The sequence below is a fragment of the Chrysemys picta genome, chromosome 3, assembly GCF_011386835.1.
Source record: "Chrysemys picta bellii isolate R12L10 chromosome 3, ASM1138683v2, whole genome shotgun sequence".
Taxonomy (NCBI): Eukaryota; Metazoa; Chordata; order Testudines; family Emydidae; genus Chrysemys; species Chrysemys picta.
The window spans coordinates 104,275,117-104,291,310 of NC_088793.1; the positions used below are offsets into that span (position 1 = coordinate 104,275,117).

At 42.7% G+C, this 16,194-nt stretch overlaps 1 protein-coding gene across 5 annotated transcripts in view; it reads left to right on the forward strand.

Moving 5' to 3' along the window:
* Window positions 1-16,194, forward strand: part of PDE7B (phosphodiesterase 7B) — a 253,289-nt gene that overhangs the window by 212,342 nt on the left and 24,753 nt on the right. For 3 of the 5 annotated variants that reach the window (XM_005280320.5, XM_042848187.2, XM_005280319.5), the window contains 5 exons: window positions 5,368-5,519; window positions 6,827-6,890; window positions 9,447-9,542; window positions 11,790-11,890; window positions 15,293-15,424. In XM_005280320.5, the coding sequence (XP_005280377.1) occupies window positions 5,368-5,519; window positions 6,827-6,890; window positions 9,447-9,542; window positions 11,790-11,890; window positions 15,293-15,424 (545 nt within the window). The remainder of the gene's footprint in view (window positions 1-5,367; window positions 5,520-6,826; window positions 6,891-9,446; window positions 9,543-11,789; window positions 11,891-15,292; window positions 15,425-16,194) is intronic. The other 2 variants (XM_065588702.1, XM_042848186.2) reach the window with 1 other exon arrangement.

Sequence of the window (16,194 nt, forward strand, 5' to 3'; positions counted from 1 at the left end):
TGTATCATAACTCATTTTATTCTAAGTACAAACATCAGAGGGGTAGCCGTGTTAGTCTGGATCTGTAAAAAGCAACAGAGAGTCCTGTGGCACCTTTAAGACTAACAGATGTATTGGAGCATAAGTTTTCGTGGGTGAATACCCATTTCGTCAGACGCATGTACAAACAGGTATCAATAGTACAAACGGTTATCAATAGCCCGTTGTGTTTCAAAATCCTTATGTGATCTATTCCAAGGCCTTGCACCCAAATGAAAACAAAAAAAATGTATATTCAGTATCACCTTCATTAACTAATGTAAAACCATCATCCTTAACTCAGTCTGGTTATTGAGGCACATAAGACAGGTCATAGTTATTTGCACTACTGGTGAGTTGAAGACAAAATATTAGCCTTAAATCTGAATTCCTTCACTTTTTCTGTTTTAAAATCAAGCTCTTCGTGTTGTTTAAGCATCATTTTGTCCCTCAGTTTCATTAGATTTCTTTTTTGGCTTAGAAGTGAAGAGGGGAGAAAGAGAAAATGCCACTGACAGTACAGATAAACCAAGGAGCCCAAAATGTAACCCCTTGACGAGAATGTTCAAATCTTGGATACTCAGATCATGCTTATATGTGAGCATCCAAATGTAGGTCTTGGACTTCATGTTAAAGAACCCACTTTTGAAAATTCAGCTCATAGCATGCATTAAGAATATTATAGATTCTCTCTTATGAGAACGAAAATACGTTCAGATGGGATTTATGGGTTATTGTGGATAAATTTTCCCAAAATTCACTGTGATAGAATATAGTCCTGGAGCAGAAAGGCATGCTCTGTCTAAGGGATGCAAACTGCCCACAGTGTTCTCTTGAAACTCCTATTGAAAGCCATGAATGTTCTATACATGCCACAATATGGCTCACAAGTGACAATGAATTTGAATGAAATTGTCATGGGGATTAAGAAACCATTTCATGATTCACACTGCTCCAGTCTAGTGTGTTTTGGGTACTATAAGTACCTATGTTGTAGACATAGCCTCAGTTTCTGCTACTGCTAATCCAAGGGATAATGTATTCCCTCAAATCAAATCCATTGCTGCTGTAATACCGCAACACTCACACTCTCCATAGCTATTTCTCTCCACTGGAATTCCAGGACTGAAAAGACGTAGGGGCTTGTTTTCACTATGGAGCTAAATTGGTGCTGCTGCAATCGATGCAGTGGCATCGATTTAGAGGGTCTAGTGAAGATACTCTCCATCGATGAGAGAGCACTCTCCCATCGATTTGTGTACTCCACCTCAACGAGAGGCAGAAGCAATGTTGGCAGGAGAGCGTCTTCCGGCAACATAGCATGGTATGGACCCCGCAGTAAGTAGATCTAAGCTATGTTGATTTGAGTTACGCTACTAACATAACTCAAATTGCATAGCTTAGATCAACCAGCAGCGGTAGGGTAGACCAGGCCACAAAGTTGACTTCTGAAGCAAAAGTAAAAGGAAGGAAGGAAGGAAGGAAGGAAGGTGACAATTTCACAATCACTTGCATTCAGTGTAAAGGCCAGATGGAGATCTGGTTAGGAGGAGTTCTGGCAACTGCTAGCTTTAATGGACAAAGCAGAATGTTTCCATGCCTGTAAAATTTAAACATGTGAGCTGAGATTGTGACAGTAACATAATCTAGGCAAAGAAGGGAATAGGAAAATTGGAGGTGGAGCGGAAAAGAGACTGATGAAGGATTAACTTTGGAATTAAGCCTAAAAGACTTTTGGTCTCCAGGAACTGAGCTGGATTCCAGCAACTTATCAAAAATCACGATATAAAAGAAAGAAATTCACAACTAGTCTTCGGGCTCCTCCCACACACTGTTCTCTCCCAATAACTGGTGTGGCTTTTGATAGCCATTCCCCCAATAGGCAGGGTTTAAAAAAAGAAAGACAAGAAAAGTGAAATGACTCTAATTTTTAAAAGGGTGATAGAATTTGGGCAGATACCAGTGAATCAACTCAGAAGCTTTAGCTATCATGCTGCTACAATAATGCTGTTCCTTTTTTGGTCTTTCGACAACACGAGGCTTCCAGTTGTCCTTCAAGCTACAGCCACTTTGCAATTACACATTATTAAAGGTCTTTGGGATATTTGGAACAATCTCCTGTACAATGGAATGGTATGACTTAGGGATTCAATAACTCATACTCAGTGTCCTCAGCAAAATATATATTATCTTTGTTTGCTCATTTTGTGCCCTTCAGTAGCCCTGAGGTTTGGTGACTATTGGATCACATGAGGAGGAAATTCCACCCAGAAAACACTCAAAACTGTAAATTTTTAACAACATTCCTGACCTTTAAGCCAACACAAACCTGTGAAATTTGTCTGTTCCTTTGCAGCGCCAATACAGACTTTATAAGGTTCTAAAATTAGTATCTAAAGACCACTCTAAAAAGTGCCAGAAAAGTGTTTTAGATACATATTTTTAATATTCATAAGCATGGAAAAGGTCAAATTTGAATTTCACAGAAGAACCAATGCTCAGCACAAATAGCAAAAAATGGAAACAGATGCCCTCACCACATGCATGTTTTGTAAAATCTTCTCTGCATAACAAATTCAGTGATGTACAATGCAGTTGCTCATCTCAAATAATGATAGGCTTGCCCTGAAAAGAACTCTCAATTTCCAGCCAATCCCTTGTAAACAACTTTAATTTCTCTAATAGTAAACTTAGCTGTTACTCCTAACAATAATAGAGTAAAATAAATGCCAAACTAACTTCTCTTCCTTATGAAAACAATTTAATTTTCCTTGTCAAATTCATCCATATATGAAATTCCTTGTCAAATTCATCCACATATGAAATTCTAGGGAAGCAAAATCATTCTGGAATTCAGTAAAGAGAGCATATGGCTACTGTACAACTTGAATAAGGTATATTCCCTTTTATATGTTCCCTGGCATCAGTTAAATTTTTTTTTTCTAAATTTAACTTCTTAGCATCACTGCACATGGATTGGTTATGGGGAAACACCAAACAATATGACAGAGGAGGCAGCCAATTTTACCTTTTTTTTCCAAAATGGGTCATGCACTAGATTTTATGCACTGAAAATGCATCCTTAAGTGGGTTTAGGTCGCTAATGAAGTTTTGCTTCTTCTGGTAATTTATCATTATAGTGATCTCCAGCAGATTGTATTGCAAAGGCTGCACACACAAAAATCACCATCACAACTTGGAAACTCATTAAGAAGCAGTGCTGAACTTTTATAAGCGCCAGCGTCCGGGTGCATATAACGAAGAGCATGCAATCTTGTTACAGGCCATGAGAACTGAATTCTACTGATGATTCACTATGGACACTCCAAGGCCACTCATCTTACCATGGGGATGACATGGAGTCTAATGGTTCTGGTTCACATACTATTTACCATCTGAGAGCACTATACACATTCATTCACTGCCCACATGGGAAAGAGAAGAATTTAATTTTTTAAAAACCACACACAACATCACATAAAAGGAAGATGTCATTAAAGAGGACAGTGTCATTGTAACAGTGTTGGTCGCAGGATATGAGAGAGACAAGGTGGGTGAGTTAATATCTTTTATTGGACCAATTTCTGTTGATGAAAAAGACAAGCTCTTGAGCTCCACAGAGCTCTTCATTAGCTCAAAACCCTGGCTCTTTCACCAATAGAAGTTGGTCCAATAAAAGATATTATCTCACCCATTTTGTCTCTCTCATTGAAGAGGACAGTGTCAGTCAGTATTAGACTGATCCAACATTAGATCCCAAATTGGGTGCACAAAGTTTCCCAGCAAATGTGGGAATGTGGGGGAAAGAGAACTACAAACAGATGCTACAGCCAAAAAAGTTCATTCAGAAACTTAATATCTAGATCTTTTAACTTCTGAGTTCAACATGTACTGGCTTCAGTTCTGTTTGGAAAGAGATCGAGTAGACCAGAGTGCCTGATTGTCACATTTCCACATTCAGAATGCAAAGTGTATTTTCATTGTAATCCAAAGGGATTTAGAAGCATGAATGATTAACAAAAGCTGGGAGTTTCATTCTGTCTGATTTCCTGAAGTTTACCTTGCAGCATCAAAAAAGTTGGTCACTTTTTTGTTGATTGTGTGCCTTATCTGTTTTGGAACTATCCATCTATCTAAAGAGCATGGCACTAACAGTGCTGGTACAAATTACTCCAGGAAAATACAACTCGTATCGTGAAAAGATTTAACCTACCCAAAGATGACAATTCTACATCAAATTCTACATCAAACCCTGGACCTAACCCAGCTTTTTGTGGGTCTTTCAGTGTATAATAATATTGTCCCAATATAACTGTTAAGTAATATGAGCAAAGAATACTTGGAACTGGAATAACCAACTATTTTATCTCTTGGATGTGTACAGCCTTTTACTAGCAAACAGGAATCCCAAAGTGACTCCTGGACCTGTCACTTGTTGTACATCAGTGAAGTATATCAGCAGGTGGAAAAAAAGTCCTTATTTTAAAAGAGCTTGTTGTTATATTTATGTATTCATTGTGTATTTGTATTATCATCACACCTGGGAGCCCCAGTCACGGACTAGGACCCGCTGTGCTAGGCTCTATACAAACACAGAACAAAAAGTCAGTCCCTGCCCTGAAGAGCTTACAGTCTAAATCCCCTCTGACCTAAATTGGTAAAACAAAGTGCATGTCAGCCTCTCCATTAAACACCATAAGGCAACATTCAGAAAATTGAAACCTCAGAAGATCTTTACTGAGGATTATTACAACTTCAGCACAGCAAATCCCTCTCCTATGTACTTAGTTTTGACTTATTCACCTTCCAAAAGAGCAGCGAAAGTCAAATTTAAGTATTTCTCTTAATCCTTACACAAGTTTTGCTAATAGAACACATTACTATTCACATGGGGTATTTATGTGGGTCCCATTACTGTAGTCTCTGAGCACCTCATACTCTTTAATGTGCTTATTCTCACAACACCCCTGTGGCGTAGGGAACTGAGGCACGGAGAGACTAAGTGACTTGCCCAAGGTCATACAGGAAGCCTATGATAGAGCATGGACTTGAACGCAGGTCTTCTAAGCTAGTATCTTAACCACTGCACCATAATTCATCTCTGTAATACAACTATGCACCATTACTTCTAAAGCTAATGTATAACTTGTGCACGCACACTTCTAAGACAGAGATTTTATTCCTGAATCCGAACAGCAAAGAATGCGGCATTAAGAGTATTGTGGTTTCTTGCGAGTTTGAGAGAAGACATACAAAATTATGAAATGTTCAATGTTTTCTTTTTAAAGAATGGAGAAAGTTGTCCTTGAGCTCCAGCATGATGGTTTTTGTACTAATTACTTTTCACAGATACAACACACTCAGGGGAAATTGGCACCAAGAAAAAGGTGAAAAGACTGTTAAGCTTTCAGAGATATTTCCATGCATCCAGGCTGTTGCGTGGAATTGTACCACAAGCCTCTCTGTACTTACTGGATGAAGACTACCTTGGACAAGCAAGGGTAAGAGACTTCTCCAAATCCCCAATCCTTGGAAATATCTTGCTGAAGAATGTCATTTTATAACTTGCTTTTCTGAAAAACAAATGGGTGGATGAACTGGCTAAAATTACCCACTCTAATTTCACCCCCCAACAAATGTACTAGACTTTGCCATGGGTTTTATGCTCATAGCATTAAGGAACGAGCATCAGAGTGACAAGGAAATGTCTAGACCTGATGCCCAAGTTCAAACTCAGCCAGCCCAAATTACAATCTGGAATTATTAAGTGAGGAACATACATTTGTATGCCTGAAGGATCCCTAAGTGAGTTACAAATGTAAGCTGATATAAAACTATACATAGGATTAATTTCATCCACCAAGAAAATGCTGCCACCTCTGCAGCAGTTATTTAACAGTCCATAGTAACACTACACAACAGTTTAGGCTAGAAAGTGAAGAATGCTAATTGAAAAGAGAAGTCATAGTAGGCAAAATATAATTACCTGATTCTTCAACCCTTACTCACTCTGAGTAGCATTTACCCACATGATTAGTACTGTTGATGTCATTAGGATTACTCACATGAGTAAGCATTGCTCAGTGCAAGAAAGGGTCACAAATCGTGGCCCCCACTTGGGAATCTGGACTGTGTCAGGTGCTGGGGGAATAGTATGACAATGTAGAATTTGCCATATTAGGTCATGCAGCTGATCCAGGTTCAAAATCCTGAATGCACCTAGTCAATTGTAGAATGCTGTACATGGGGGGTGGTACTGTTGGACTCCTCTCTGAGCATACAGCATGAGATTATAGGTTATTCCTGTGTTTGCTTGTCTGGATAGTACAGCTACATTTTTAAGAGGGCACATCTCTTCACAGGAACTAAGACAAAATGCAGGAATCAAGCCCTCAGGAGAACTCACATTGTAAGAGTCATTTTGAAAAATTCAGAGCTAATTTGAGGCAATAAGGGAAGGCTGCAAAAAGTTGCACAGCGATGGACCGTTTGGCAAATTGTTTTCTTTGATTTTTCACATGTTCTTCTTGCTTCAGTTGGAAAATATTTTCGGCAGGGTTTCATTTACTGTACTTCTGTCAAGTAAAACGTCAAGAGGATTTCTCACCCAGTGGAATAAAACTTGGCTCTTGAAGGCAGACATTGCTATTTTGATCCAATTTCAAATGCATCTGTATAGCTCTCATGAGGAAAATTTTGAAGCTGCAGCAACTACACCTATGATTACTTAATGTACAGTAATAATTATTTAAATCTGCTTCACAGTCTGACATAACAGTCATTTTGCTTTTCATGTTTGCATTTTCAGCACATGCTATCCAAAGTGGGAATGTGGGATTTTGACATTTTCTTGTTTGACCGTTTGACAAATGGTAAGTCATAAAAAAGTAACAACAAAAAACCCCAAATCTTTTTTGTCATATGATCCCCCTCAGACAGTTATTCTAGGAATTCCTAATTATTTTGCTAGACTTTTCCTGTTCAGACATTTAAATGGGAATTGTAGGGTGCTCGGCTCCTTACAAGATCACACCATTAAACATTTACAGAACATTCACAATTGTTTGTTATATTTAAATGTATCCCATATCTATAAATTTAATTTCTTTATATTTGTCAGGGCCACTTTTATTTATGTATTGTAAATTGATAATTACTTATATTTAAATGGCACGTTCCACTGGGAAAAATCCACAAGTGCTTTAAAAAATGTGTTCATTTCAGATCAATAATATGCACTGGCCCTATACCACCCACCTACACTGCGATGATCCTCCCATGATCAGCTACACAGACTTCAGGGCCAGACTCCATCAGCCATGATTTTTTATTAATATAAAATGGTTTTGGTCTGAATTATGCTTTACTTATATTATTTGTCAGGATAGGATATTAATTCTCCTCTCATTCAATAATGCCATAATTATGAATTGCCACGTGTGTATTCAAGTCTATATTTGATTCTGCACACACAAATCTAGACAATGAAGTAGCACGGATCAGTTAAGAGTAGAGGAAGGATTCAGAGCCAGGGGCGGGGAGTGGGGTCATGACCACCCTATCCCTTCTACACTGCTAAATGGGAGGGGCTTCCCTATTAGATCCCAAGTAGATTGGCAGTAGAGGCAGAGCTGAAGTATGGAAAAGGTTGGGATTCACTGGTTTAGAGGATTACTTATTAGCCCTCTGATTGGCAGTAGAAATTATGAGGAAAGGTGTGTAAATGACAAAGAAAGCAAAAATGTAATCCTGCTGACTTGCTGAAATTACATTGAATATACTGCATTATCTTTCTGTGCTACCATCTTATAGCACTATAGCTGAAGAATCAAGGAAATGCCTTTCTATCCTTTTACCTAAAATCTGTTTCCTCTTCAGACATTCATTATCCTTCAATCCTGAATCACCCTTTCCTTATATCATTGTACTTTTGTATAATTTAAATTTTCTTTCAGTTCCATGAACACTGCCAATGGATTATTATAGAATTACACATACTCTTCCTAAATAGCTTGTCAATATGAATACCAATGTAGGACTCAATTTTACCATTATTACCTGTACTGAACTCTTACTGAAGTTAGTGTGAATTTATGGGGGGATTGAGTCTTTGCTAAGCTGAAACTCATTTTCTGCTGCATATGACTGCATTGTTACTGTCAGATTCAATTACAGCCATGTGCTGAACTGGATGCATGGATTATTCATATGGGTGTGCATTCATTTAGGAAATAAAAAAGTTCAACTAATTACAAACTGTTGAATTACTGTTGACAGTAATTTGTTTGGCTCTTAATACCAGTTAGCTTTGGCCATGTACTGAAGTAATTGAGATGAACTGACACTATAATTGAGGCTTCTGATTTTAGGTTTTAACTGATAAATACTAATAAAACACGTGCAATTTTTAAAAAAATGAAATTTATGTTTATCAAATAAGCACTGGAAAAACACCAGAAATGGTTACTAAGTAATCATATTGATTTCACTCCTTTTCCAGTGCAGTTTGTTTATATAGGCTCCTTGGCTTGTGTCTAAGGGCTTGTCTACACAGAACAGTAAAGTGGATTTAGGAATGTTATTTCTAAAGCACACTAACATGTTGTGCATTAATTGGTCTGTGTGAACCCTGCTGATGTGCACTAAAGGTTTCCCGGTGTGCTTTAATGTAGTGCTGTTTGAAACAGTGCTACATGGATATACAAAGAGAAAGCCCCGAAAAATCCTGATTTTTGGATATTTATATAGAACTCAAAAGTAGCTAAAATAAATGCTGAAAAATGAAATTAATAAACCCTGAGAAATAGAAGCCCTAAATATAGTTCACGGGGGACATTGTGCTAAATTCAAGTGCTAAAACCATCAACTTCATCTTCTGCATAGACTCCTGAAGTGGCCCTTGTTTGTGAAGTTCACAGCTGTGCTTGTACTGAAAGGTTTCCTTCCTAGTAGGTCTCTTCTGGGCATTGCTTTGTGAATTCAGTACATGTATAATGCAGAAATGGGAAAATGATTTCCAGTACAATATAAACTGCACACAAGAAAGAATATCTCAAAGGTGAATTCCACTGACATTGTCCATACAGGACAGAGTTCTGATCCTGCAAATACATTGTGATGAATACTTTACTCCCATGCGCAAAATTACTTATGTGCATAAATGAGGGTTGCCAACCCTCCAGCATTGCCCTGGAGTCTCCAAGAATTAAAGATTAATCTTTAATTAAAGATTATGTCATGTGATGAAACCTCCAGGAATATGTCCAACCAAAATTGACAACCCTAGCATAAGTGTTGGAAGGAGCAGCTCTCAAGAGATTGAATCAGTTCAGACCATTAGAAAATAAGCAAGATCTTGTTTGTACACAGTTGTCACTGCATTATTTATCCACTGTTAAAAGAAGTTAACAAGTGTTCTATATTTTCAGGAAATAGCCTGGTAACATTGCTGTGCCACCTCTTCAATGTGCATGGGCTTATTCACCATTTCCAGTTAGACATGGTTACATTACATAGGTTTTTAGGTAAGTCCTTTCTTCAACTCTATCATCAAAGGCATTTTACAGCTTAGTGTCTTGCTTCAATTATATTTTATAATATTGCTGACATTTGCAAGAATATATATATATATATATATATATCAATGGCAGCAATATATTAAATACACTAACTTACTTTACAAGCAATAAAGACTCAGACCAGCTGAAGTCAATGGTGAGACTTCAGTGAACTTTGGATTGGTCTTTAAACCAATCTTTCATCAGCTCAGATAAAGCTGAACTGCTGATTTTTTTTAAAAATCAACCACCTTATACTGAGCCACACACAGACTGGGTAGGCCCACACAGACAGAACCCCCCACACACTGTAGAACCAATCCAAAATACATCTCAGTGGAAATGGAACTGTAGTGCAGTGTTGTTGTTTTAGTGATTTATAGAGCAGCTAAGAGCCTATTTACAAAATTTAACAAATTATATCAAGCTGTCTACACTGGATAGCACTGATGAAAGCCACTGCTGCTGCCGCCACTGCCAACAGAAATATTAGCCCCCATGTTGTCAGGGTACCAAAGAAAGAAAGAAAGCCAAAGACAAGTAAGTCCATGCATCCTGTCCTGTCAGAGAGTTTCAGAGGTAGTGTCCTGCCAGTGAGAAAGCACAGCTGCCACTCCTGGAAAGTGCAAACTCTGCAACAGTCAGGAGGGTACCCCAAACACCAGAGTACTTCAACGTATTTTAACTGCCATGACTGACTGTACAGGGTAAGAAGCAGCCGCTCAGATCACTCAATCCGAAATTATACAAGGCTAAAAGAATTATCAACACCTTCAAATGATGTATATATTTGATATATAGACATACAGTGCCAGCTATAAAAAAAACCCTACTGAAATAGTATATACACATATACACACCAGTAATTGTCTCTAGCAACTTGTATAAAAGACCAAAACCAACAATTACAACAAAAGCCCTGTGCCAGAAGGAATTATCCGTGAGTGATTTTCTCTTTTGTGTCACATGCACATACTCAATTCTTTGCCTCACATGAGGTGTCTCTGTCCCAATCAGTACAATATGCATTCCATCCTTCTGGCAATTAATAGTTAGGGAAGTCTCATGCTAGAGATTTCCTTGTCTCCCCTGATACATTTTAGAGACCCAGGTTGCCAGGAAAGCCATTCAATAGCATTGAGTCAATGCCACTGGAATTTTGCTTCTGATCCCTCTCCCCGCTTAATAGGACATTGTCTTCAGAAAGAAGGGTGATTTGGACAATGTTATAATACATACTTTGCATATACAATGTCAATGTCATTTTGCCCTAGGAGGCACAGTGGATTGGCTGTTGTTGATATGTGCTACCACATGGCACAACCAAATTTCAGGAGCAAACCTCAGTGATTTCTTGTGCCAACAGGAGCTGAGAGAAGGCTGTAAAGTCGGATCTCAATCTTCCAGGTGGAAAATTAACAATTCCAGCACTAGAAACTAAAACAAGAGCGACTGGGATTTTAAAATGCAAGGATAGAGATGACTAAAAATATTCCAGGAATTTCCACTTGGATTACCAAAATACTGTATTTCTGAGGCCCTGCCTAAAGAACATGAGCACACCTTTGTCCATGGATAATCAATCAAGAAACAACCCCCTCCCCCCCGCTCCACCCAACTAACCCCACCTCCCGCCTCTGCTGTGAAATAGGTACTGCCTTAATGACATATTACTCACCTACGACAGCGGCCTAAAATAATTACACTCTAGTGTGTAAAAAGCAACAGAGGATCCTGTGGCACCTTTAAGACTAACAGAAGTATTGGGAGCATAAGCTTTGGTGGGTAAGAACCTCACTTCTTCAGATGCAATATGCTCCCAATACTTCTGTTAGTCTTAAAGGTGCCACAGGACCCTCTGTTGCTTTTTACAGATTCAGACTAACACGGCTACCCCTCTGATACTTTACTCTAGTGTGTATAATTTTGCCTCCCTTGCTCCCACCCTTATTTTACTTCTAAATGAGAGCCTTCACTAAGGCAAGGAAAGCTTGATTTATGAACTAGGCCCGGAATCCTCTAGGGCCTCACAAATCCTTTCAAGAAATTTTTTTCCTCCAAAGCCATCTTAGTAAGAGTGCCAAGCCATGCAAGACGTAGACATTTGAAGAAAATCCCCAGGCCCCTGAGCATAACCCCAACTCTGGTTTTAACCCCAGTTTCCAAGAATGATCATGGTGTTGGGACAGATCTTTTCCCTGTTTTGCTTTCTAGTTATGGTTCAAGAAGATTATCACAGCCAAAACCCATACCACAATGCTGTCCACGCTGCTGACGTCACTCAAGCTATGCACTGCTACCTAAAGGAGCCGAAGGTAATAGCAAATGAAAACAATAGGACTTTGCACTGACAGAGCTTGTCAAATAAGAGTTTCAAATCATTGTACCAAGATAGATAAAATAGCTATTTTGGAGATGGGGAAAATAGTTAAGTCACTTAAACTCACCATGACTCAAGCTTACACAGCTACTCAGTAGCAAAATCAGAAACAGAGTCCAGTGGCCTGATTCTGATCTCAGTTGAATTGGTGTAAACAAAGGGCAATTCTGTTGAAGTCAACGGAGTGTTACCCAGGTATAAGTGAAAGTGGAATTAGGCCCTATGTTAGGGTTACCATATTCAAACATTTAAAAAAGAGGACACTCTACGAGGTCCCAGTCCCGCCCCCGGTCCCGCCCCAACTCCGCCCCTTCCCCGCCCCTGGCCCTGCCCCCGGCCCCACCCCAACCCCACCCCTTCCCTGCCCCCATTCCAACCCCTTCCCCAAAGTCCCTACCCCAACTCTGCCCCCTCCTCTGAGCACCCCACATTCCCCCTCCTCCCTCCCGCTCTGATCTTGGTTGGGGGTTGCTAAGTGCTTCCCTGCTCCCCGCTCACCCTGCAGCCCCTGCACCCCCCCACCCCTGCAGCCTCTGCGCCCCCCGCCTGCCCTGCCCCTGCACCCCCCTGCCCCTGCAGCCTCTATGCCCCTGCCTGCCCTGCTCCTCCTCGCCCTGCAGCCTCTGCACCCCACCGCCTGCCCTGCCCCTGCGCCCCCCTGCCCCTGCCTGCCCTGCTCCTCCTCGCCCTGCAGCCTCTGCACGCCCCTGCCCCTGCAGCCTCTGTGCCCCCTGCTCCCCACTCGCCCTGCAGCCTCTGCGTCCCCGTCTGCCCTGCTCCTCCTCGCCCTGCAGCCCCCCGCCTGCCCTGCTCCCCCGCTTCCCCGACAGCCTCTGCCTGGCGGGGGCTTCGGATGCTCAGCGGCGACCGGGGCAGCGCGGGTCCCTGCAGCCCCGGCACACGCCGCATTCCCTGCCCCGCGCTGCAGCCTCCTTCCTGCCGCGCAGGGTGACGGGGCCGCAGGAAGGGTCCCCCAGTGGCCGGGGAGTCCCCGCCCGCGAGGGAAGCCCGAGCCTCTGGCTGGGCCTGGCCTCCCCATGGTCCTGCGGGCTCGGCTGGAGCGCGCGGTCTGCCCGGCCTCCGGGGGCAGCAGCGGCCCCTTCACCGCCTTCTGCGGCTGCGCCCCCCCCCCCCCCCTTCTCCCGCCTGAGCTCGCTACAATGTTGCCAGGCGGCTGGGTTGCGCTTTGGACCCGACGGGTTGTGCTGGGGCTTGGCGGACCCTGGCTTATGCTGCCTCCCTATTTCCCCGGACATGTCCGGCTTTTTGGCAGTTCCCCCCGGACGGGGATTTGAGTACCAAAAAGCCGGATATGTCCGGGGAAATCCGGACGTATGGTAACCCTACCCTATGTTTCATGAGTCACAGTCCTCTAGACTAACCACAAGACCATGCTGTCTCTAAATGCACAGGATAGCTGACATCTGGAGTCTGCAGGGCACATTTGTTTCTCATTGCAGGGCACCTTATTCAAATCAGAACTAATAGTCATATTAGTAATAAATAACTGGCTCTCAGCAACAGAAAGGCTTGGGGGCCGGTTCCAAATCATAACGAGAATGATCTTCCACTCTGTTTCTAAATGACATGAAAGGTATTTCAGAAAGGATTGTGGCCAACATTTTCAAATGTGAGTGTGTGAAGTTAGACAGCTAAATCAGGTCTATTATTTAGGTGTCTGAATCTGGATTGAGATGCCTAACATTAAGCAGACAACTTTGAAAACGTTGGCCTTTGGACACGGATACACTGTTAATACAGTGTGCTTTACTAATAGTGTAATGTACCACTAACATTTCAAGTAGTTCCTGATGGCAGAGTTGATCTTATATGATAGGTTAGACTGGTAGTTTTATACGTTGTTTCTAAACTGGATCTTTGAGACTAAATAACAGTATTTTTGTAGCAGCTACCCTGTTTTTTTTAGCCTGTTAATTGCTCATGCTAACATAAAAACTATTATAATAATGAGTCAGCATATAGCCAGTGGTGCAAGTAGATTTTAACTCTTACCAGTACAGTGACTCATGGGAGGGACACGAAGGGGGGCACCAGCTAAAGGGGGAGCACGTGACCTCCCCATCTGACTCCTCTCCACCCCGCTCCCAACCCAGGGCCCCCGTGCTCTCCCCATCCCACGAGGGGGCTCTGTCCTCCCACTGCGCTGGCTCCCCCTGGCATTCAGCTGCTCTTCCTGGCAACCAGGCCCCGGAGCCACTCCCGGATGCTGCCTGGTGCAGCACAACAGTTGGCTGGGAGGTGCCTGGCTCTCCCAGGCAGCCACTGCACTGCACCAGGCAGAGTGGCTGGAAAAGGAGACGCTCTGGCCTTCTCTCTCCGCCCGGGCTGGAGGGGGCACTTGAGCCTGGGGAGGGGCACTTGACCCTCCCACCAGTCCAGTGGTTTTCAAACTGGGGGTCGGGACCTTTCCAGGGGTCGCAAGGTTATTACGTGGGGGGGTCGCGAACTGTCAGCCTCCACCCCAAACCCCACTTTGCCTCCAGCATTTATAATGGTGTTAAATATATTTAAAAGTGTTTTTAATTTATAAGGGGGGGGGGTCACACTCAGAGGCTAGCTATGTGAAAAGGGTCACCAGTACAGAAGTTTGAGAACCACTGCACCAGTCGCTGGCCGACCCCAACCCCCCCTCACAAAAAATGGTCTGTGACTAGAGCCCTGCGCGGATACAAATGTATATCCATGGTTGGGGATAGAAATCGGTATCCGCTGAACCACAGGCCTCTCCCAGGAACTGCAGCAGTGAACGGAGAAGAACATGGGCCCACCAGGCACCCTCATGCCAGCAGCTCCTCCAGCACAGCTGTACTGTCTCCAGCCCCGCCCACTGCCCTGTCCTCTGACGGGGCTGTACAGACCCCAGACAGGAGACACAGCTGCATGGAAGGGCTGGGGGCAGTAAACAGCCAGGCCCAGGGAGCTGCTGGTGTGGGGCTGCCCGGCGGCCCCATGTTCTGCTCCTTTCGCCGCTGCCATTCCCAGGAGAGCCCTGCGGTGTTCAGCGGATACCGAATGTGTCTTTCCAGTACGGCATATCTGCAATAAATATCTTAATGGTATAGCGTACCTGATCGTACCAGCTTACTTGAACCACTGCATTATAGCCTGATAGTTTTGATAGATACAAACTGTGCAATGAACTCAAAAGTGCCATACCTGTGGATCGCTGTGTATAAATAATTATCTCAGATGATAGCATTGTAAATTGAACTATAAAACCAAATAACTATATGATGTAGCAGTTGCTTTGATTTTCTTGGTAAAAGAATTGTTTGCCTGTTTGTGTTAATGTTGTGGTCAATTTTGTGTGGTCCAGCTTGCCAACTTCCTCACCCCTCTGGACATTATGCTTGGACTGCTAGCTGCTGCAGCTCACGATGTAGACCATCCAGGGGTCAACCAACCATTTTTGATCAAAACCAACCACCACCTTGCCAGCTTATACCAGGTGAGACTGTGCTTGCAGGGTTGGGGAGGGTTAAGATGGGCTTAGGGCATTGCTGCAATGCATTTTCAGGTTGAGGCTATGGTTTCAAATCTAGCTGAGTCACAGTTGTTACGAGTTTGGCAATTTCAACATAGATCCTCAGTACACATTTGTTTGCATTGCAAAACTACCGCTGCAACTGAGCAATAGGGTGCAAATCTGTTCAGGACAGTATTGGCGCTGAAAAGGCAGCAAGGCTGGGAATATTTCTGGAGTGGGTGGGCTGGGGTAAGATTGTGTAGATTTGTGGCTTACAATCAACAGTCTTCTCAAAATTCCTTCCCAACCCCACATATGGTGATCAGTTAGACCCTGAGCATGTGAGCAAGAACCAGCCAGCCAGGTACCTGAGAGAGAGAGAGAGAGAGAGAGAGAACGCTCAGTGCCACCTCAGAGCCCTGGCCCACCCCTTCCAATGTCCCATCTCTAGCCATGGCCATCTCTTCAGAGGAAGGAGACCAAAACCAAATAAACCCAGAATACAGAGGCGGGGGGGGGGGGAGGAGCGGGGCGAGAGAGAATCCCTCCTGACCCTTGCAGGAGATCAGGTGAAGCCCTGAAGCGTGAGATTTTAGTAACATAAAATATAAACCAGAAGGGACCCCCAGGGCTGCTGAGCACTGCCCCCCAACACCACAGGCAACTTTGTCATACAGTGCTACTCATAAATGTGTCCAGCTCTCTCTTAAAACTAATTAAGTTGTAACTCTATATTATTTATGTGCATATAT